This window comes from Camelus dromedarius, chromosome 4 (assembly GCF_036321535.1).
Source record: "Camelus dromedarius isolate mCamDro1 chromosome 4, mCamDro1.pat, whole genome shotgun sequence".
Lineage (NCBI taxonomy): Eukaryota > Metazoa > Chordata > Mammalia > Artiodactyla > Camelidae > Camelus > Camelus dromedarius.
This window is the reverse complement of record NC_087439.1, coordinates 19,786,417-19,811,712: the sequence shown is the minus strand read 5'-3', so window position 1 is coordinate 19,811,712 and position 25,296 is coordinate 19,786,417. Positions and strand designations below refer to the sequence as shown.

Sequence of the window (25,296 nt, the reverse complement as noted above, 5' to 3'; positions counted from 1 at the left end):
AACACATGTAACCCTAGATTCTAAGTCTACCTGTTCCTTTAAACTACTTACTCTTGCCAAAGTAATAAAACAAACCAAGCCCTGAACTATCTTTTCTTATCTTTTAGACTTGATCATTCAGTGACAGCTCTGAGTACTGACTACACCGTCATTCTTGAAATAACCTTTCCAAGTTTCATCAGACCTTAACTTTTTGTCCCTTGCCCCTACCCCACGCCCCCGCCATCTCTCTGGGCACATCTCTTTTTGCTTGTTGCCATCTCCCTCCCTACCTCTCTTAACTGATGGGCATCCTCAGGGCACTGCCTTAGATTCTCTTTTCTGATCCTACACTTCCACCCACGCACAGAGTTCAAGTAATCGTCTATATGCCTTCGATCCCTAATTATTACCTTCAGCCCAGATTTTTTTACTCAAGCTCTGAGCCAGACTGGAAAACTACACTAAAGGACCAGTCAAACTCAATGTGACAAAACCCACCCTTCTGAACACCACAACTTTTCTCTCTCCTTCTGTGTTTCCCAGTTCTACCAATATGGCCAAGTCAAAAACTGGAGTGTCACGCTTGAAACATACCTCTATCTTTTAATGACAAAAATAATTTCAAATACCTAAATATCTCCTGAATCAGTCCACTGTATCCACTCTGACTGATACCACCCATATTTAGCCCATCTGCAAATCCCCAGCTTAAATCACTACAATGGCTCCTTCCGAGACGTCACTGCCACCACAACCCCCTCCCTCCCTTCCATCTATTCCCCACACTGAGGCCAGGACCAACCTACAAAGTTGGAAGTCTGATCACAACACCCATCTATTTAAAACCACGGTTCATGGAATGAAGTCTAGACTCCTCAGCCTGGTCATCAAGGCTCCAAAGGATCTGGGCTTATTAGTATCTGCCTCCTGCCTGTGTTGCACCACCTGCCTCCAGCAGGTTACAAACTAGCATCTTTTAGCTCCTAGAAACCACTCATTTAACTGCTGGCCTTTGTATGTTCTACTCCAGAAACTCACCAGTTCTAGCCTCCCTCCATAGCCTAGCTAATGACTGCTTGCCCTTTAGGTCCAGAATGAGAGATTAGTCCCTCCAGAAAGTCATCCTTGAACACACTCTTCATCTCAGCCCTAGAAGCGGTGTTCTTCTGTACTTGTGTATCCTGTGGTAGGCAGAGTAATGGCTCTCCAGCAAAGTTCACATCCTAATCCCTGGAACAGGTGAACGTGCTACTTTAGATGGCAAAAAGAACTTGGTAGGTGTGACTAAGAGTATGGATTTTGGGGTAAAGAGATTATTCTGGATTATCTGGGTGGGTCCAACATAATCACAGGATCTTAAATTCAGAGAGCATTTCCTGGCCTCCAGTAGAGGGTCAGAGGGAATATGACTAGGAAGGAATAACCCAACAGATGCAATGTTACTGAATTTCAAGACTTGGAAGGGAGCCATAAGTCAAGGAATGTAAGTAGCCTCTAGAAGGTGGAAAAGAAAACCTTTTCCCCTAGAGTTTCAGGAATAAAATGCTATCCTGCCAACCTTTTGCTTATAGGCATGTAAAACTTCTGTCTGACTTCAGACCTACAGAAATCTAAGATAATAAATCTATGTTGTTTTAAGCCACCAAATTTGTGGTAATCTGTTACAAAAGCAATAAAAAAACTCACACAGCACCCTGTAACAGCTACTGTAGCAGGTACTACACTGTATTGCGACTTCTGTAGCAAAACTCTTATCTCCCATTAGCCTGTAAGCTCTTAAATCAGGGTAATGTCTATCTATTCCCTTGTAGTGCCTAGAGCAGTAAGTGGTAAGCAAAAATTGTTCCTTGATTAATTGAGGAAAGTTTTTAAGAAAGAAGGAAAAAGGAGGAAGAAAGAAAAGAGAGTAGAAAGAAATAAAGAAAACGTCCAAGTACAGGGTAACCAAAAGTTACTGGCAGAGCAAATATTCTGTACAAATATACACTGTCTCTAGTCATAATCAGCATTAAACTCTGGATTCAGAACCAGCTAATACTTTAAAATGTTTTTTTAAATCAATCCCTACTGCAGCTCTTAAGATATTTTTCCCCTTAAATCAGAGAAATTTATAACTGATTCCACAAAAACAAAACAAAAAACTACAATATTTAATGGGTATTAGTTATCCAATTATTTTGAAAAAAAAAGTATGAATAACCCGACAGACCTCCTATTTGATGGGCTGATTATTTACAGTACTGTATAGACAACAGCTTTAATTATCATTGAATCTAAAACTGTGATCATCTACTTTACATACAACACAGAACACCCAGATATTCAATTAAAACCTCTGGTTAACAAAAATGGAAAAAAGAAACAAACAGCCTAGATGGCCCCCTGTACAATGGGAGGCTTGTCTTTATGTCTGTATGTTGCCCTGTGTGTGACTGTGTTGAAGAGAGAATCACACTGCCTTGCAATCTAAGCCCAGGCCTTTCACTATCATTTGTGTTAGACACAGCTTATTAAGCTTACTACCAAATTACATGGGGAAAATCAAAACACAAGCATTAGTATCACATCAAATAAAGCTTGAGAAGCACACATTTTTCACTGCTTGTTTTTCCACCAATGACACTGCAAACAATGAAGAGTAAAGAGCATTTTACTCTCCACCCAAGTCTACAAAGATTAACTCAATGCAGTGGCTGACTGACAGTGAACTCAGTGTTTCAGACAGAGGAAATTAAAGACAGTAACAGGATCCTCTGTGCTTTAGATAAACAGACTCTTAGCTTATTAGGTGCATTTCAGGAAGAAGTGTAATTACCCCCTCTTCTTGCATCTTCCCACACATGGAAAAACATCACGATCATTAGCTTGATCATTCCTGTTCTTTGTGACCAGCAGTAAGTCTTCATCAAGATGTATGCTAACGCATGTATTCCCCAAAAACAAAATTGCAAACTAGCCTTCCCCCATACCTGTTTGGAGCAGTTCCTCAGAGCTATCTGAGAGGCTGTCTCCAGGGCTAGAGTCCTCAGTAAGACCTCGCATAAACCTTAACTCTTACACTGTGCATTTTCCTTTCAATCAACAGCCCTAGATAATTCATTTGATTCTTTTTTTTAAAAACAACTCTTATATTTCATGAAAACAGCCAGTTGTTTAGGTGTCATCCAGATATTAAGACATGCAAAGATCAATTAGCTAGGCAAAAGCACAACAGTTAATAATCTAGAAAAGAAGTTCTGAATAGTCTTTAGCATGAGTAATTCTTGGGATAGAGTTTGCAGAAAAAAGTATAACAGTTTGCCAACATTTACATTAAAAGTATATGTTAAATAAAAGTCCAATCCATTACACTTTTGACCATTCATAACACAAACTGCACTGGTTGTAAAATGAATAAATATCCTAGGATTTTCAGTATTTTTCATTCTCAGTTTGCATGTACAAAGTATCATCACCAATTAAAAACTTTCTTTCCTCCTAAAGGAAATTCTCTTTCATCTCAAAGATACAAAGAAAGTTGCTAGGATAACGACTTTCGAAGCGTTATGTATGAACACGTAAACCAAGCTCCATTACATTGCCCCTGAAGTTGGAATTATGCCTGTAATATATATATTCTATACCAGTATATTGTTTCTCTGTAAGAAATCTGTTTTATCTGAGAAACATAAGCAATATTGCATAAAATTATGTATGAACAAATTTTTATAGAAGAGAGATCAAACTATAACATATTTTATTTGATGTTTCCATTTGTGATTATGTTTCACCTGTACTTACAAATGGGCTCCTGATGTGGGTGCAGAAAGCCTGTTAAAGGCTCTCATGGATTATGTCAATCCATTAGAGTGAGTCAAATTTAAAACAATCTTGTATGTAATGCATTCAAACAAAAGGGGTCTTGAAACCAAGAGAATTAGCTCACGAATTGCTCATGAGAACAAATGTCATCTGTGCTTAATTCTTCAATGTCAACCCTAATTTTATTATCCCAATTGTTATTTTGGCATCTTTCCTTGGGTTCTTCACTCCCTGAATTAAGTTTTCTGCTTATATGAAAAAAACATACAATGAAGAGAAGTTCTGGCATATTTATTTAGACAAGAAGTAAGATATATTATTGTATCAATTATTTGCATATTATAGGCACAATTGCTCTAGGACCTTGATTAAACTATTCATTGCTTTAATTTCCATTAAATTTCAAGGATGTAAATAAAATCATTAATTAATATATATCACAAAAATGGAATTTATTTATGCAGTTAATTTTTTGCCTTCCCCTACTAAAATTTTAAGATATCCAGTTACTTAAAAGGTAATAGTAAAAGATGAAGACATAATGAGATCTGCCTCTAATGTTATTTACAAATCCGGGGCTGCTTCCAAGCTGGCTGAGATCCTGGCATGAAAACGACACGAGATAATTTGCCATTAACTACTCCCAGAAAGTTGGTGGGTATATTGCCATTTATGACTATAAAGATTATAAAGCTGTATAGAGAGGAACTTTAGAGCTATAGAATGATTCACATCTTTCATTTGTTTCACAAGCATTTAACTGAGTATGTACTATGTAGTACCAACCACAGGCAAAGAGGATGCATAATGGCAGGGAGGGACGGGGAGAGGGAGAGACCTGATACAATTTCCTGCCCTTCTGGAACTTGATAGGTTCAGGAGAGCATCACTTGCCTGAAGACAGAGTGAGAGGCACACCCTACCTGTGAGCTGTCGCCGTCTACTTCGAGTTGTTTCACAATTCGTGGAGCAGGGCGTAAACTTGGACCAAGCACTGAAGGTGCAGTCATCACGACATGGGACTGTACACTCCTGCACAAGGGGAGGCATGCCATTTGTCTGCCTGAGGCATTCCGTCATTTCTGCTGACTGGTTGTTATCAGAGACACATGAGACAGCTAAAAAAACAGAAACAAACATGGATCCTTTTGTTATTATTTTAATTAAATCAGTCTGCTGCTGGTTCTTTGACAAAATAGCAGAATTTCCCAACATTTGAAGAATTTGGTTATCACAGTGATTGCAAAAGGTGTTCAACATAGCTAACCTTATTCATCTCTGGAAATTAAATGTTTATTGTTGCCAGTGGAGGTTTTTGAGAATTCAATTGGTTTCATTATTAATCCAAATCCTGCATTGACAGCAACCAAAATAACATTTAGTAATTTACTGTATGTCCTACTTTGAGCATCTGATCTCTAGAGGAGATATAAACCTAGAAAAACAGAATCTGTAAAACAGTAATATAAAGACCAAAAAGGACAAAACCATCAAAAAAAATCATTAAAAATTTTCCTAGATTTGATCTTTTTGTTTAGTTGTTGAAGTGGCACTTATGGAAGTGGTCCTATTTTAATTTCACAGTCAGTATTTAAAAAGGAATTTCTGCTCTCTACAAGTAACCTTCTTCCTTACTAACATTTCAGGGTCAGTGAGAAATTCTAAATCATTTTTTTTTCAACTACAAGCTAATCTATCCAGATAATCCCCACTACAAATATTCTACCAACTGCAGATAATTCTTCCACGTTTCTCACATACATTTTCAACTAGGATGTCTCTAGTCATACCATGAAGTAATTAATAATCTCAAGATAAAACATTTATGAGATTTTATTTGATTCTTTGGGCTAATGAAATTTACTTTATTCAATTACGAATGGATAATATTTTTGTGAATCTTTTACTCACCCTCATTACGGACTCTAAGGATGTATCTTTATTTTCTAGACCAGCACGCTTCAACCTTGGCACTACTGACATTTTAGATTGAATAGTTTCTTTTTGTTGGTCCAAGAGTCTTGTGCATTGTAAGATATTGAGCAGCATTCCTGGCCTTCACCCATGAGTTGCCAATAACACACACACCCTCCCAATTTTGGAAACCAAAAATGACTCCAGGCATTGCCAAATATCAGCCCTAGTTGAAAAATACACTTCTAAGCCAATTCCTAACCAAAAATGTCTATGAGAATATATTCAATGGCATAAATTCAGACCTACTATATCAGCATCTCCGGGGGAGAAGTCCAGGAATATTTTTGTCTTTAAGTGTCAAAGGTGGTGCTGATCCAGTCTGCCCACTGACTGGCCACATCTGGCACGATGCCTCTGGATGTGGTATATGTTAATGGCTATTTGCTGAGATCATCATCTTAAAGAAACCAAAGTTTAGGGTCATTTTATTATAGCTCTATAAAATCTACCAAGATACAAGGAATAAAGAGACCACAGCTTCGGATCAATATTGTTAAGAACTCTTTATATAAACCTCTCTTATACAGGATAAGTGTACGTAGGGGCTTTCAGTTGCCCATTTCTCTTATATTCTGAATTCCTTTCTTTATTCTGAACACAACAGAGAACAAGTCAATCTGAATCCCATCCAGCCAGCCAGCCATTTACTTATTATTTATGAACTGGTGAAAGCCAATCGTACTGAATGCTTTAGGACCTAGGAATTAGCTAAGATGACAATGGAGGCACACACAATACTTCCCAGTTTGTACATCTGCTCTGTGGCAGGTGGAGCTATTCATTCATTTTGAATAATTTTTTTGTTTTTTTGTTTTTATCCACATCCTAGGAACAAAATCCACTGCACATCAAGCCAACATCACCTGCATTTTCTTTGTTGGGAATATTATAGCCATTAATGATGAATTTAGCAATATATTTTCTTAAGTAGGATACAAGCAAATGTTATTTGAATTTCATGCTGAGAAAACTAATTTGGAGTCAATTTAGGGGACTTTTATTGTGCCAAGTTTATTTTTTCCCAACATGACAATGCACTAAATAACACGAAGAGGAATTTTAAATACTTCCAAAAAATATTGCCATTTGAAATTTAACATCTATGAATATACAAATGAAGAGCTTTTTTCCCAATGATAATAAAATATTAACTTTCTATAATTTCATTTGAGTAAGTTTAAAATTTGAAAGCTATGATAAACATTCAATGATATTCTGAAGTTCTACAAACCGTATAAATTAGAATGTACTAGGTTTATGAAAGTCCATATTGAACTATTTTGCATAAGAAATTAAGAAAGAATAGCTCCAGCACACGATAGAAATCACAGATACTGCTGTCACATGGCATGAATGCAAATTCCAACCCCAAACATCTGGGAATTACGTGAACCGAGATAAGTTATTTAAATTCTTCATGCTTTAGTCTCCTCGTCTTTAAAATGACTATAACAAGGGCACATGCAACAAAGGGTTGTGAGAATTCTCGTAACAGTGCCTCACACCGACTAAGGGCCAAATAAAGGCTATTATTATCCTTCATATTTGTTTTAAATCAAGCTGATAGTTCCAGCAGGTACACACACTCTTGCTCGCCAACATCACGTTTCTTCCTTGGCCACCCTCAGAATCTGAAGGATAAAGATGAAGAGAAAACTGGGGGAATCTTCACCTGATTCCCTACTACACTTAAAATCACCCTTAGTCAACCCATTTATTAGATACACCCTCAACACATTGACTGCATTAACAGGACTACGCAGAGCAAATCTGAGCCATCACTCCCACGCAGACTGATGCACTAGTCTAATGGAGACACTGGAGGATTCTAACGGCCACAGAATACATCCAAAGTTGTAGCATGAAATCTGATCCATACTACTCTGAAGACCAGAAAATCTAGGATCATTTATCTCAAGGGTGAGTAGTAACTGACAAGCTACAGAGCATGCAATCATCAGTTTAGGTCAGGCCCTGTGGTTTTCAGATTTCTTCAAGTTCAAGATTCTAATTTCTTTTCACAAGCAAAAAGAACCACTAGAAATAAAAACATGAAAAAGTTAAATAAAATGATTTCCTTCTTGGGGATGTTCTAGTATAAAAGGAATCATTGAATATACATGTACTGAATGACTGGGTATTGAACTATACTAAAGGGGAGGCAAAAAAATGAAGAAAGAACAAGTGAGAGGTAGGCAGGACTAGAAACCCCGCCGAGGAAAGAAGACAGATACACACACAAAGGAAATGAGAAGACATTTAGAGTCAGTGGGAATACACCCATTCACAGGCCCCCTCCACTGGGCAACTCATGGGCAAAGGATATTTTTAAAATGTTATTTTTAACCTACAACATAGTTCTGTGACCAATATTAAATGTGTATTAACTCCATCAGTCAGATAACTTCTTTTGAGGACTAAATCAGAGGTGGCAGGCAGAGTGTACCACCAAATTGTGGGGCTTGGTGTCTAACAGAACTAAGGATGGCTTTTAATTTTTTTTTTATTGTTGTTACCTTGGGCAAATTATGTAAATTCTCTTAAGGCAATTAATTCATCCATACCATGGGAATGATAACATCTACATCACATGATAAACTGATGCCGATGAAGCGCTTAGCACAGAACTAAGCACTTGGTATGTGTTTCTGGAGAGTTACCTATTACTCTGAAGAAGGCTAGTGGAAATGAAACCTAAGACATGGCTGGAAAGAGGATTCCACCATCACTTGTCTTAGGTCAGGAAGAATTTCCCAAATCCCACCAAACTCTCTTGACCCTTAAAAAGTGTGACTGGACCCTCCCTTAAATTATAATGTCGCTGCAGCCTCTTCCAAAGACTGTGTGGCCCTCCCTAGGATATTGTGTTATATTTCCAAGTGAAGCTCTGTGCACTGTGTTTACCATCTATAAAAATGAGCCTACAATATAAGCTTCCATATAAGATCACAACTCCAGGAAAAGTCAGAAACGGAAATCTAAGGTCTGCTGGAAATTCTTTTCAGAGGCAGCAAGATCAAAATACTTTCAAAGAGTTTAATGAGAAAAGAGTGAAGATTTGCATCAGAGAGCTGGCCATATTTATACCTCATTTACTGAGGTGGTCATATCCCACAGAAGCAGGTGCCATGTCCCTCTCTGCCAAAACACACTGAATTCATGAGAATTTTAACACCTAAGTAATATTTAGGGGTATATATCAAAGCTTTTCAGACCATTAGAACCATTTCAGCTTCATTACCGATCAGAAGAACAATGAACGTAAGGCAGAAAAAATAGCTTATGCCCCGGGATTGAGAATAGAACTTCTTAATGTCACTTACTTCCCTGGTGGCCTAGACTTTAGACGACTTATACACCTTGATCCTTATTAACTACATCTTCTGCCCTAATACTTACTGAAATTGACCTACTTTTTCATCCATCCATTCCTCCATCCACTCACTTGGTCACAAAAAATATAAAGAACTAGGAATAATTATAAAAACATCCTGTGTATGTACACAGATATGCATGTACATATAAATAATTCAGTTTCTGAGAGGCTACATTAGCGGCAGTAACAGGCAGGTAAATAGATAAAAGTGGCATAATACTACAGTTTACCTACTGGCAATAACCAGTCGGGAAGTCCTGGTTTACCAGAGAAAAGTAGGTACCTCAGTCTTGAAAAGATGTTGTAAGGGGCAGACAGGAAGAATAAGCCGTTACAGAGAATGTACCCATAAGACATCTGCTTTTTAGTTGAACTCTGAGTTCCAGATCTTCTGGCTCATAGCATATCACTTACAGGTCATAATCTTAAGAGTTCTCTTTCAGTGCTTTTGAGTATTGGAAGTACTGTACCACACTAGTGAGCAAGGTGCTTTCCATCAGGCAAGGAAGAGGCATTTACTGCTGGCCATGCCTGTCATGTATTTCTACCTGGGGTGAATCGTTCAAGAGCAGTGGCAATTTAGAGATTATATTTTATTTACCAAACTTGAAATGTTGTCATCTTTACTAGAGTAAAGCTGTACTCCCAGGTAAAAATCAGCTCAAAGAGCTGCAGAACATTCTCATCGTGCTTTGTTTGAAATTGAGCTAAGCTCAGAGTAGCTGCCTGCAACAGCTGGGTATTCTCATTAAGGACTGATGGAGACAAGCTACCAAGACAAAAGCTCCCAGACAAGAAGAGTCACCAGGTAGGTGGGTCCGGTGATCTGGAACTCTCTAGCGGCCTCTGTGATGCCTGGGGTCCCATTTTTCTATTCATAGTGTCTAGCAATGTATGTAACATATAGAATTGAGTTCAGCTTTATCTTCCTCTCAATCACGACACAGCCTGAGCAAAAATCACCCAAGAAGGAAAACAAGTTACTAATTGCTTTCCCTTGTTACCTGATTCTTTTCAATTCTAGTAGCATGAAAAGGAATGGCCTAGGAGAAAACGTAAAATTATCTGAGAATTGAGCAAAAGAAATGTAGCAAAGATGTGTATGAATTCTGAGCGTGTCTCAGAGTTAATTTTTTGAAGACAGCAGCTTTTATGTGGGATAGTTAGGCAGCCTTCTTAGCCTTTAATGATGACTGAAATCAGCAGATTATTAACCACTACTAAATGGCTAGTCTTTCTGGCCCCATCACCTCTCAACTCTGATAGTCACACATGCCATGGTAAGTTTGTCTTCTTTTCAGTTATGATGTGAAAAGGGCAGGGTTTGCTGGCCTTATGATAAGAAATGATAATGTTCTATCTGGAAAGATGAAATAAATGATAGAGCCCAGATCTGCTCATGTTTATCACCTTCACCAAGGACACCCGCATCACTTTCCTGAAGTCACTTCTGACAGATTTCAACTCTAATAGTTGACAAAAAAGGGCAAGAAGAATTTCTTTCAAGAGGTCATGATTTCCAGGAAATAAGGGTGAGATGCTAGGAAAAATAGAAGGGCTCCATTAGCTTGCCGTCCTGCAATTGGGAACTGCTTCAGTTCAGATACAGAGCTCAAGGGACATGCACCTCCAGGAGTGGGGTGGGGGGGGGGGTTGGGGAGGGGGGCAGCAACTGCTAGATCAACATGCAGACAATGTGCTCTACAGGGTAGACCCTGCACTAGTGGTCTGGGCTACCCAGACGAAAGAAATCTGGAATTAAAAGTACCCTACACCTAGGGTCCCACAAGAACGTAACTCCAGGTGCCTCAGACACTGGGCAGTCAGGAACTTTCCTGGACCAAGGGGATGCATGAAGAATGAGCAGGATGCACCCAGCCCAGATGGAGCCCGGCCAGGCGCTTGGCACACCTTACGCCCGTGCAGAGGAACAAGCAATGATACAGGCTGGCTTCCTGCCCTTGCTATGCACATTCTAAGATCCTTAGATAAGGCTCATAACACTTGCAATTACACGTTCCACGTCTGTGTAGCAAGGTCACTAGTTCAATGATGCAATGCAGGTTGCCAACATGTGTGGAGACCACAAACCACATGTTTTATTTCATGATTGCCAAAAGTCACTTCAGATTAAAACCTCTGTAAATATAAAACAACGTCTGTGGACCTTTAGGTAAAACCCTGTAAACCATCAGCCTTTTGCTTCTGAGTGAACCTTAGAAAATGTATAATACCTTGAATTTTGAAATTTTTTTTTAGTAATCAGATTTCAAATAAACCAGTTTGGTTATTATGTTTAAAAAAAATAGGAGGCCACAAACCACATGTGGAAAGAGATAGAAGTTATAATTGAAATGCACAAACGTATAATAGATCAGTTCTATTCTGCCTTAATACATCTGTCTTCATGACTGGGAACATTAGGGTCCAGTAAAAACTCTGGGATGACCTGGAGTTTCAGGCTGAAATGGGGCAGCGTAAGGGTTGTGGGCCCGGGTCTCTGGCCGGCCACCTTCTCATCTCACTCCCAGCTGGATTCTACCCCCGGAGGGATCTCCCTGCACTTAGGAGTGGGCACTACAGTCTGTCCCCCAAAGCTCAATTCATGAATCAGCCACCCCTGTCCACCCCAGAGGTCTAGGGTATACAGAGAGGCAGTGCAAGTCTTCCTCTGAGGGCAGACTCAGAAGACAGGGCCCTGCAAGTCCTTAAAGCTAGCTCAGGGCCATTGGTTTGGGCAGGGGATTCTGGGGTCCTGACAATTGGGCAGAGTTTAAATAAGTGAATGGATGGGGAAGCATGGGGTCCTGTGGGGCTCCTTGCCTGTGGGAAGGAACAGGCTGGAAGAAGGCCAGAGGAAGGCCTCCTAAGGTCTAGAGGGGAGGGCAGGGCAGGGCAGGGCAGGGCAGGGCAGGGCAGGGCAGGGCAGGGCAGCCCCCTCCACCTCCCTTCAGCCCAAGGCTAAGCGGGGAGAGCTGCACGCCATTCCAATTACTTCATTAGAAACAGGTGTCACCCTCCTTAGGCACTCCCTTCCTAGCAGGTAATCAGGAAAGGTACAAATGCCAACTAAAACGTATCTCAGTTTTGGCCATTTTGACGAGTTTCCTTCCTATTTAATTATTTTCGGGTAAATCTGGGTGCCTGCAGTGGCCAGCAAGGGTCTCAGATCTGCAAAGGCCTTTCAGAAGCGCTCTGGGTCTTTGCTAGCACCTGCAGGAAGAGTGGCCACCAGCGAAGACTCATCTCAGGCTGATGATTCACGCTCAGCCTGGTCAGAGGAGACTGTCCTCTAGCTAATGAGGTCTCAGCCCACACTGGTACCTGCTGGTGCGGAAGATCCTGGGGGACCATGGGACCGGTGCCCTGGGAGAGACAGGGCAGGTTCTCAGGTGAGACCTGCCAGCACCGGCTGCTGCCACGCCCCTCTCTCTGGAGCACAGGAAACTCAGGAAGCACCTGGGGAGGCACTAAGGCCCTCCTTCTGGAGTGGCGTTCCCGGAGGGCATCTCTTCCCAGAGTCCCAAACAGGACACAGAGCAGAAAACCTTCAGCTTTCCTCTTTTTTCCTTAGCCAAACTCTCCACCCCTACATCAGCCCTGAGTCAGGGACAAGCATGACACGGGTTCCTTCTAATTCACTTTCATCTCCCCTCTTTTTCTACCCACCACCTACCCTGGCAGGAGGAGAGCTTTTCATTCTTTCTGACAGATACTTTCCCTGCACAACGTCCATCTCCCATCTGAAGTGGCATTTATCTCCTCCCTTTCCCTGAAGCCATAATGGCACACAGGATGCAGAGAAAGCTGATTGGATCAAGGATACAAATTAAAAAGCATTTAAAAAATACAAAGCCTGCCATACACAAGCCGAGGCCCTAGTGAACTGAGCCTGTGACGGGCTGGTGTATGGATGTGTCTCCTAGTAAGAGAGGACGCATATGAAGGCGCCCCTAAATGCAACAGATGGACTCTCTGAAGCCCCATCATAAAGGAGGAGGCAGGGGCCACTGCGCAACACACGTTTGGGAGAGGTGGGGGCCAGGCGCTGAGGGGCCGAGATGCTGTAGCGGATAGCCCGATGCCATCTGGCCTTTAGTTTCAGGAAAGTCCCACGAGATGGTCTGTTTATATTATAATATTAATTATAATTGGTTATATTATTATATTATATATTATAATATATATATATAATTAATATATTATAATATTAATTGGTTTCCAGGGTATTACTGCTTTTCTGTTGCCTCTGTAACAAATTAGCAAAAATTTAGCACCTTAAAAGAAAAGAAACATTTTTCTTACAATTCCAGGTGTTAGAAGTCCGAAAACAGGTTCACCAGGCTCCAGTCAAAATGTCTGCAGGACTGGTTTCTTCTAGAGGCTCCAGGGAGGTTCAGGTACCTTGCCCTTTGCAGCTTCTGAGGCCGCTGACTTCCTGCACTCCTAGCGCCTCCCTCCGCCTTCACAGCCAAGAGAAGCACTACCCACCTCTCCACCCTCTCCTTACTTCCGGCTTCACAGCACTTCCGGCCTCCCTCTTATAAGCGACCCACACTGGACCCACCTGGGTAATCCCGGGTGCTTACCTCCCCCACCTCAAGCTCCTTAACTTAATCCGTTACACCTGCGAGGTCCCTTTTGCCAAGTAAGGTAAGATATTCACAGATTTTTAGCATTAGGACTTGGGCCAGCCTACAGCACAGGGCAAAAGTACCTCTTCCTAGCTCTCAGGCACTGCCTCATCCACTGGAGTAAGAACCTAGCCCACCTCATCTGCTTCCAACAAAAAAAAACAGAGTTGACACAGTCAGGTTTACCGTGACTTCCCCATTCCCAGCACCTACAGCAGGTTGGTTTTCTTTTGTTTTTTTAATTTTTCTATTTATTTATTTACTTACTTATTTATGGAAGTATAGTTTGTTTACAAAGCTGTGTTAATTTCTGGTGTAAAAAAAATATATATATATATATATTTTTTTTTATGAAGGTACTGGGAATTAAACCCAGGCAGGACCTCTACCACTGAGCCCTACCCCACCCCTCCACCCACGCCGTTCCTATTAATTCTTTCATTCTTCAATAACCTGCCTGGCTTCCCTCAATCACTCTGAGTCAGAATTACTCTCCCCATGTTCTGTTGGGTGTCCTGAGTAAAAATAAGCTGACTTATCTCTTATTCAAGATGAAGCATGAGTAAGAATGTCTATCTATGCTAAACAAAAGTGAAGTGCATTCCAATGACAAAGACCAGTATTTGGGTCAGTCTGAGCCATGCAATATGTAATGCCATTTTCCCCGCATCCAACTAGAATGCTTTGACTGTCAGCTTCATGAATGCATGAAGGGACAGTCTTTTCAGAGAGATACACAAAATTGAAGAGAACGTGAGAACAGCTAGAAGGAATTGAAAGTTCTATGTCCTAGAAAAGAAGGCTGCCTCTAAGCTCTCATTCACAGCAAGCATGTCTTGGAGACCCTGCTCTGACCTGTCCACCGTAGTGACAATAGCCCTGAGCCACTCCCACAGGCCACCCCAGGCTTGTGAGCCGAAAGCTGACCAAGGTTGGGGTGCATTCAATGTAGGCTCTCAGATGCTGTGTAGACTAGTCTTCCCAGCTTGTCTGTGCCTAGTTACCCTGGCCGTGGAGGAGAGGGAAGGACCACTCTAATCCTTCCCTCAGGTGGCCAGCACTGGTGCGGGGCAGGGCCAGTAGCCCCAGCAGCATAGGTGGGGACAGGGAAGGAGGCCACCTAGCATCACATTTCCCAGGCACAAAGACTGGGGCCCCCCGCCGGCCTGACCAAGCCAACCTGTCCACTCAAGGACCAAACCCAGGCCCGTCCCCTTTGGATGTCCATCACCTGAGCTCCACCAACCAACCACGGTAACTGCTCTAATCCTCTGAGTGGATGCCCTAGCAATTCCATTTCAGGGACAATTATATGCAATAGGAAAGACATTTTCACCTGTCATTATCCAAATGAGTCAATTTAGAAGTAAAAGCCAGTTTTGGCCATATTCCCAGGGTTTTCCTTTTCCCCTTGTATTTTTTTTCCTCTCCCGATGCAGAGCACAGTGTGAAAGCACAGTATTTGGAGGTCCCATTCTTCAAAACTCCCATTTGAATAAAATGCATGCTTATGATTACATGCTGAAAGACATATATGCAACTTTTGAGTGGAATAGCGTGGAGTGGTGAAAACTGAATTAAACAATAAACCTGTAACTGCTTGTTAGGGTGCTTTAATTGACTCATAAGTACCATATGCGATGCTGCGTGGCTGCAGGAGCCCAATTATAAGCTTGCTTATGGAAAGATACAACTCATTTTGCATGTTGGAAACATATTCCCCAATTATTGTTGTTGCCCTCTTAGAAAAAAAAAAGGCATTTCAAATAAATAAGAAATGCTTAGTAAGCAAATAATATATACTCAGTCCCTCGGTAAGCTTGGAGCACTTTATCTAGCTTCTAATACAAGATCAGGAAATAAATAGTTAAAAATGCCTGTTCACTTTATTCCGAGGTATTTTTTAAAGCCCCGGAGCTCTCTGTGTTCACAGCTAACCAAAGAAATATACCTCGATATGGCTCTTGGCTTCAAAGGATTTGTCCCCTAATTGAAAAACACCAGGAAGAAATAAAGATTTCAGGAAAAAAATAAATAAAATTACAAATGATTCATAAATTATATCAGAAACAAAAAAAGAAACCAAACAAAAGAATAGCTAATACAGGTGAGAGTCACAAAGAAGGAAGAAGGGAAATCTTGTAACTCTGACTGCTAACCTGGTGTGGCAGATTCCAGAAGGGAAAGTCAGGAATTGTGATCAAGTTACCCAGCCATGGTTGGAAGCAAAGTAATCACACTCAGCTGTGGGCCTTGGGGAATGGGTGGTGGGAGTGGGAAAGACAGGAGGTCCAAGTTGACTACCTGGTAAAATCAGGAAATCGGGAGGTTCTAGACTAAGAGTGTGAGCTCCTTCAAAAATTCAAGTGGAGAAGGAGTCGTCAGTGGGAATCCTACACCTAATGAAGAAAAGCATTTAATTGCTTTTCTCTAGGATACAGGGTAGCCTGACCACGATGTCTGCATGAATACAAGGGTCCTGGAGCAGCTTTAGACCCCCAGTGGCCTCCATTAGCCACAGTGAAAGCACCCCAAATCGATTTAAGTACAGAGAGTAGCTCACTTGTTGACAAAGTTGCATGACAGGTCTCTTAATCCCCAACCAGACCAAAAAAAAATACACCCTGAATAGAAAGGGCAGGCGATGCAAACTCAGCTTTAAAAGTTCTTAGCCTTTCCTTCCATTTAGACTGCCTCCTATTGAGAAATACTAAAACCTGTATTGAAGAAAGCCACTTATAAATGCATATAAATCATCACATTCAGCAAGACATTTGGTAGCCATCACTCTAAATTAAGCCATGACAGCGAGTCTGAAGGAGCCATCACTGCAACCAAGGTTTTTATACATCAGTGATTCTCTCCCTGATTTTACAACACCCTAGAGTAACTCCATTTATCTCAGCTGACTTTCTTCCATTAAAAATAACTCAGTGGGGAATGACTGCTCATAGTAGAGTGTTTCTTTAGGGGCTGATGAAAATGTTCTGAAATTAGACTGTGGTGATGCTTGCACAACTCTGTAAACATACTAAAAACTATCACATTGCACACTTTAAAGAGTGAATTTTATCTCAGTGAAGCTAGTAAAAACATTTCATCCTTTAAATATTCTGAATCTCAAATAAATAAAAACAATTTTAGAAGAAGAGTTCAAAAAGCATGTCACAAACTTGTGTCAATTAGATGCTGTGTTTCCAGAAATCCTGAGAATTATAGGCATTTACCAGCTGGTGAAGAAATTATTCTCCTGAAAGTTATGCCCAGAACCATTTACATTAACTTTTACAAATAATTAGTAATAAAATTAAGATTTCAATTTTAATGCAGTTCTTTTCTCATGATTCTGACCTGTAATCTGTTTATTTTTTATATCTTGTTATTTATTTTATAATCATATTTAACATTATGAATTTTATGTATGCTATGATTCTCAACTGCAAAATGGGTATAATAAAATCATGATGCATATTATTATTATAGGATAATAATATAACAGTAATGATAAAGAGGTCAATAAATAAAGGTTTAAGAGAATCAAAGATAATATATGTGAAAGAAATATACAAACATAAAGCACTTATATTTTTAATTATTGTCATTCACAATAATGAAATTTTTCTTTTTTATTGAAGTATAGTCAGTTTATAATTTTGTGTTAATTTCTGATGTACAGTGTAGTGATTCATTTATACATTATATATATATTCCTTTTAATAGTCCTTTTTCATTATAGGTCATTACAAGGTACTGAATATAGTTCCCTGTGCTATACAGTAGGACCTTACTGTTTATCTGTTTTATATATAGTAGTTAGCATCTGCAAATCCCAAATCCCTAATTTATCCCTACCCCCCTTCTTTTCCCACCCTGGTAACCATAAGTTTATTTTCTATGTCTGAAATTTATTTTTAAATTTTGTCCTATATTAAGAAAAAAAAAGACAATTGCCGAGACTGACTTACCAAGTAGGAATTCTACAGAACACAATTTGGAGGATATAGTCAGTTGAACTATGAAACATAACAGATGAATATCAGACAGAATTTCTGCCCTAAGAGGCTCATGATCTGCACAGAATACTCAACTTCTGGCGTGTGGGGAACAAACCCACTAAATACATAAATATCTATGAACTACCTGCATTTAGATGTATTCAGAATACACATAAGCACTGCATGGTGGTTAGAGTTAGGTTCTTCACATGTTATAAAAACCTGTCGGGTAGGAAATCACGTAACTGCCCTTATAAGCTAACTCCTCTTCTTTTTCTTCTTTCTGTATCATGGCCTCGTTAGAGGGGTAAACTACTGATGAGGATATGCTCTAGCATGTCCAAGATATATTTCTCACAGCCACTAAAAAGACATCAAATCTGATTCCTTCAGAAATATCTCCCACATCTAAATTCAGCATCTTATGCCAAATGAAGTCCTCGAGTCAAACTGGATGAAAAAAATTTTGACATTTCTTTTATATATCTGGGGAAAAAATGCATACACACTTCTTTCTCAAAGAATATTCTCTCTAGGCAATAAGCTAGAGGCTTTATGTTCCTCTGGTCCCTATTTTATGTACCTGTACAAGGGGAAGGTGTATTTGGCAGGTATGAAAGAATAAATATGCTAATTCACACACAGCATGTGGAAAGTGATTTATGCCATTTTTAAAGGAATATGGCAGTATTTACATAAGTTTCACCTGTATCTCTGCAAACAGCTGTTGTGCAACCAAATTCCAAATCAGGAGAAAAAAACGGGCTGGATATTTTTTAACAGTTGCTCTGGGTTTGACAGATGGATGGTGTTTTAGTTACCTGCTGCACTTCTCACAAAGGCACAGGGAAGACTGGGGCCAAATCACTGCAGCAAGTAATTATAGATTTTTTTAAAAAAATGTACTTACTCTTGGAGTATAAGAGGTAAGAGTCTAAAAAAGCCTTTGTAAAACAAGAATTTTAACTATATCTGCCATGAAATAAGCTATCCTGATAATGAGTGCTGTATTATTAATCAGGAGGCTAAACTTCATGTCGTAAAATCATTCCAGTAACAGTAACTAAGTAACCAATGGGATGTGAAGCTCCCATTAGAAATAATTTGGTGTTCTCTATTGAAAATCAACTTCAAAGACCCAGGGTATTAATTATTGCATTGCTACAGAGAAACAACAAACCAGCCCAATGTCCGCGTTTATCTTCCCCTCTTACCAAGCACACTGCATTTTCTCGTGGATCTGTCTACTTAAAGCATCTTCAAAGGAGCTCTCCTTATTCCACGCCTGATTTCCTCTTTGTAGATCACCGTGGGTACTCGTGCTTTACATGAAACCATAATCACTGCCATTATAATAAATTGCCTGTTATGTACAAAGTTGATGTCATGTCAAGAAGACATTTGTTTTCATTTTCTTGGGTCTCCTCCCACATAGACGCTGCCAAGATGCTGCTGAAATTATGTTTATTCATTCCCATTTCCACTTTGGTCCCTCAGGAGACCATGCATTTGCTACATCCTTTATGAAAAACAAATTTGTTACACTAGTATCTCAAACTGAATAAAACCCCATAATACAAGTCTGAATAATGGTGGATTCAGATGACTCTATGCATGGTAAATATTCACTGGTCATACAACTTCATTTCTCTCCCAAGACTTAAAGAAGAATGATTCACTTCACATAGTATGTAGATGGATTCCTGAAAAGCTGTATGCAAGAAACACAAAGGAAATGAACCTAACAGGGAAGCCTGCTATGTACAGAAAGGCTTTCTACCCAGAATAATGGTGCTTAACCTCAAAGATTCATTTTTCAATGTAAACAAACAATATTGTGCTTATGTGAAGTTGAATTTGTTTAAAGTGATATATATCCCCAAATCAAATGCCTCCAATTTCTTATGTGTAATTGTTTTACCTGCTAAAAGTAGCTGAATTAAGATTAAAGCTGAAAAAAAGGACACAAATGAACTTATTTACAAAACAGAGACAGACTCACAGGCATAGAAAACAAACTTAAGGTTACCAGGTGGGTAATAGAGGTGAGGAGAGATAAATTGGGAGTTTGGGATTTGCAGATACTAACTACTATATATAAAATAGATAAACAAAAGGGTCCTACTGTTTAGCCCAGGGAACTATGTTCAGTACCTTGTAATGGCCTATAATGAAAAAGAATATTAAAAGGAATATATATATATATATATGTGTGTGTGTGTGTGCATATATATATATATATATATATATGAATCACTATGCTGTACACCAGAAATTAACACAACATTGTAAACCAACCATACTTCAATAAAAAAAAAAAAGATTAAAACTGTCTTCCGTGTCTTACCAGTGATGACTAAAGTCAGGAACTTGATCTATTTTTACCTTTAAGCACTGAAAAATAATTAATCTTAAGGTGACTAGCAACATTCAATTCACACCTTTAACTACTTTGAGGAAGTACTGGCCACCTGCATGATTCGAACCACCAAGGCCAACTGGGCGCTGTAACCAGATCATCTCCTGACAATACATTGTTTTACACATTTGCTTCAAGTCCTCACAGCGCCCAAGTGGAACTGGTCATTTCAGCCAGAGTTCCATGGCAATAACCAGGACCCACACACAATCCGCGAAGGCAACATGGCAAGTCAGGAGAATGAAGCCTGGATCTGGCCCTTCCTGTAACAACTGCATGACCCAGTGGGCTAGGCTCATTGACACTCAAATGTATTTATATGCAAAATGAAGGAGATGGACCAGGATGATCTGGGTCTCTTCCAGCTCTAATACTCCTTGTTTATATTATGCGTACAAGCGTGTACAAAGCATTCTGGTGTGTATTGTTACAATCCACGATTCTACTGAGAATTTGCAAGACTACCAGAGCCAGCTGGTACTAAAGCAAGCATTTATGTGTAATTTTTTTTATTCCCCTTAGTGACATGTTGTTAAGTACACACAGCATCCTAACATCCAATGGAAGACATTTTACAATTTTGGTAAAAACAAATCCCACACTTCATGTAGGAAGGCATTTTATATAACAAATATAAACTAGCTGGACTTCCAGGTAAAGAGGACAGAGTGGAAACTGGAATATACTTCTACTTTCTTCTAATACTTCATTAAAACTCTGTGAGTCCTTAACACATTAAGAGAATGGGAAAGAACAGGACGGTGTCATGATTTTGGAAGCCGTAAATCCACGGACAAGACATAAAGGATTAAACAGACTGAAGAAAATAGTAAATTCTAAAGTGGAATCAACAAAATCCAAGGATTAATCTGACTTACATCATAGGATCTCTGGAGGTAGGATTGAACAGGGGGAAATGGGTGTGCTTGAAAAATCAGAAATCGCCCAAACTGTCTGTGTAAGTGTCAGATCCCCAGCTCACTCCCTCTTGTGCCACACTGCAAGGATACTGACTTCCCCTACCCTCCCTTTGCAAAAAACCGGTGGTTAAAAAGGGTATAACATAGGCTCAAAGGGGTGGAAGAGGCAAAGGTCTAGTTGAGAAGATTATTTAATCATAGTCCTGCTGAATACTGCAAACCCTCACCTTCTTCCTAACTCAGCTCCCAGAACACTGACAAGTAAGTCTTCCTCCTGCAGGTAGCCAATTTGGAAGTCTTCTCTAGGAAAAAGAAAGTACAAGGGGAAAGGTCTAACTGTTGACATGAGAATTTTCCCAACTGAACAGCCCGGTTCTATGGGCACCCAAATTCATGGAACTCAACTTTATCACCTCTAATGAGAAGCAGAAAACCAAGGATTACCAGGTATCTGAAGCAAATGGCAAGAAAAACAGAGTAACCAATAAAAACCATGAGGAAAAAAAAAAATTTGGACAGATTGTAAGGGGAAGAAAACTGAGAACAAAAGAATTATCATTATAATATTTCAACCATGACTGGAAGTGAATATTTTGAAAAAAAAAATGTTGAACAAATATTTTTTATATAAATTAAAACAAAGTAGCCCAAAGTAGCAGAAACTTAAAAAGAAACTCAATAGAGTGTAAGATTAAGTTGAGAAAAATCTTCTTCAAAAGTAGAGTAAAAAGACAAATAGATGGGAACTAGGAGAAAAAAGATTTAGAAAACCTAACCAGGAGGTCTAATGTCTGGATTTTAGGAGTTTCAGAGCTAGGGAACAAAAAAGGTAGGGGAGCAAATCACTAAAAAAATAATTCAAGAAAATATCAAGAACATAGTTTTCCAATTTAAAAGGTAATACTGAATGCCTAGTAAACACAATTAATATAGATCCATCTGAGGGTACATCATCGTGAAATTTTAGAACAATGTAGAACAAGATCTCAAAAGCTTCGAATTCCTTGCTCCTACTAAAATCTAGAAGGAAAATATCTACAAATTCTGAAGGGAAAGTGTTTCCAACTCAGAATTTGATACCTCACCTAATTATCACAGAAGTGTAAGAACAGAATGAAGGCGTTTTCAAGACATTCATGGTTATGAAGACTTTACCTCCAAATCCTTTCTCAGGAAACTAGAGGAGGATGAATTTCACTAAAAGAAGAGAGTAAATGAAGAAAAAGCAGAGGCGACAGTGAAAAGAGAGGACGATACTGAAGAGAGGTCCCAGGGTGACAGATCGGCACTAAATACAGCAACTGAGTCAAGGCTGGATAGGTCAGAAAGAGTCATGAGAATTTTTCTGAAATACAAAATGGATGGATCTGATTATCTAGTGAAAACACTTAATCAGTGGAGAGTTTGATTTTTTTTCCCCAGTGCTGAGAAGATGACAAAGAAAAATAATCTAGAAAATTAATAACTCCAGGGATAATAAAATGTTACATGACAGATTATTGTAGGAACGATTATTGTAGTTTACTTACACATGTTAAAGCTTTCAGAAACACTTACACAGTCATGCTAATATAAACAGTGAACATACTGACCTAACAAAATTACATAGTAACTATTGGGGGTAACTAAGTACCTGCCTAGTGAGGGTAGGTGAGACAAGAGAGCTACATCCTTATAATTCACAGCGGGGAGGGGATGCTTAATGCTTAAGTCTGCAAATAGACACAGCCACAAACTAAACACAATTTTTGAGCAATATAGTTGAGAAAACAACATATTTAGCTAAAATAAATTAAAGTGGTTGACTCTGAAGAGGGGCACATGGAGGCAAACCTCATAGAATTATTTAAAATTTTTATTTTTGTTGTAGAACTATTTGACCCTTTAAATTATGGGCATGTATACATTTGATAAAGATTACAATTAAAATGAGTGAATGAATAAAACAGATTAAGTCTAACATCTTTAAAATACTCTCACAAGTATATAAAATCGTATATTAAATCAAGTACATGATATACTGGATCATGTATCATAAATACGTTCCTTATAGGCAAACTTTTACCAATTTGCCTCCTTTTGCCAATAAAATACAATGGAGCATAATTCTATACTTCGGTACTCTAGTATTCCATCTATTTATTTCTTCTCTTTCTTAACAAAAACAACAGAACAAAAAAGTGGCAGACATTTTTTTGCTTCTGACTTTGTGAAAATAAAAAAACAGGTAGTCATTTCATTTATTAATGGCTTACTATGTGCCAGGTGTTCTATTAAGCATTATGAAGTAAAAACATAAAAATGAAATCCTGTCCGTGGCCTGTGACAGCTTAAGTGGTTCGTTGGGAAGAAGGTTGGCTAGATGGGTGATGTAATTTACTTTTAACTTCCAAAGGAGAAACTACAACAGGATGCAGAGAAAACTGTTGATAACAGAGGTAAAAATGATGAAGATGGAATGCAATGGTTATTAGCTCATAATGAGAGAAGAGCCAGCAGGAACACCAAAGCCTACAAAAGAGAATAATTATTACTGGGCTGCCTGGAAAGGCAAAGGTAGCTGCTTACGAAGAAATAATTGGTTCACTTTCTTATTTAGAACTCTCCTGCCTTTTTCAGGACATGCAACCCCTGACCATTACTGGCTTAAAAATCACATAATCTCAGATTTTATTTTCATGCTCCTATTTCTCTTTCTGGGAGAGTAGCTTTAATTTCTGTATCCCTTTAATTTCACAAGTTACAAAGAAATAGTCCAATGCAAATCCAAGGCACTGGACACAGATTCCTCTGTTGAGGGCATCCTCTCCTCCTCCAAACTGCTGTGTGTGACAGCAAATGATGCCAGAAATCAACTTGAAAGATGGCTGGCCACAATTAACAAAGCCAAACCAATGTAATCTCATTCTATTCTCAGCCAAGACAAACTCATTAGTGACTCTGAGGTATCTGCTTCTTTCCAAACTGTGCAACCTTTTGGGGAAAAGAAATGCAAATGGGCAGTATTGTCTGAAGTTGTTTCAAAACAAAACACAACAAAACAAAAACTGGGAAGGGATAACGGGCAAATGCAAACCAAAACATCTGAGAAAGCAGCTGGTGGCCTGGGTGTGAAAATGATAAAATATTCTTAAAATACTTGACTTGAACACATTTAGATATTGCAACATTCAAGTTTCCCGGTAGCCTATTTTCTTGGAAAAGTGGAATCACTGTAAAAGAAACCAAGAGGACTCGGTATTTATAACAAAACAAGAATGAGTTTGAAAAATTCCAAGCAGAGTTCTAAGAGTCTGTTATTTAAATAAGACTAATGATTACACGATGATAGTCTTTTGAGGTCAGAGTTTCCAATGCAAATAACAAAATTAACACATTTTCTGAGTAGGTAAGAATTGGGAATTAATGAATTAGGATAGAAATAAACACATACCTAATGATGGATATGGGAATTTAGCTTCCTTTTAAGTTACTTTCCAAGTGGTGGAAATTTTGACTACATCTGTTTTTTTAACAGTGAAGTGCTCCTGGCTCCGTCATGTTCAGTTCTGATGGTCTAAATTAGCACAGTAAAAATGTACCTGGAATGAAACCCTGACATCATTTGAATATGACATCATTGATGAAGTGACTTTGCACTAAAATCAGCTTAGTTGATAGGATAGCCTTTCACAAATAATTAAATGTAAGCTAGCTGAAAAATCCAGAATTAATTTAACTAATACCGTCTTTACTAATGACATAATTTTCACGTGGCTAGGAGAAACCCAAAGGGTTAAATAAATGCCTAAGCTACTGATCCACACTTATTTTTAAGAGAAAAAAGAGAGCAAGGAAGAGGAAAAATGGCATAGTCTTTGAGTAAGAAACCTTAGAAGAACATTCCATAAATGTCTTTTAATCTGGAGATTTGATTAACTTCTACATAACTTTTCTTTTATACATCCTAAATTCATCCCGCTTTCATTTAGGAAGATAGTTCCTTTTTCTTTCATTAACAGACAGAAAGCGGGGAGCTCACCTTCTCTGCATAATCTCAGAGAGAGGAAAGCGCTTCTTCCTTCTCAGCCGTCCACCATCAAAGGAAAACGATGCGATGAGTCCTTTAAGCCTGAAGTGCACAGCCCACCCCTTCCAGCACCTTCAGGCAGATGCACTGAGTGGGCCATGCTGCGGACTGCGTGTTTGTGTT

At 39.1% G+C, this 25,296-nt stretch overlaps 1 protein-coding gene across 1 annotated transcript in view; it reads right to left on the bottom strand.

The window, feature by feature from the left end:
- Positions 1 to 25,296, bottom strand: part of THSD7B (thrombospondin type 1 domain containing 7B) — a 764,170-nt gene that overhangs the window by 221,353 nt on the left and 517,521 nt on the right. Inside the window, exon 13 of the mRNA XM_064484730.1 lies at positions 4,707 to 4,901. Coding sequence (XP_064340800.1) covers positions 4,707 to 4,901 — 195 coding nt within the window. The remainder of the gene's footprint in view (positions 1 to 4,706; positions 4,902 to 25,296) is intronic.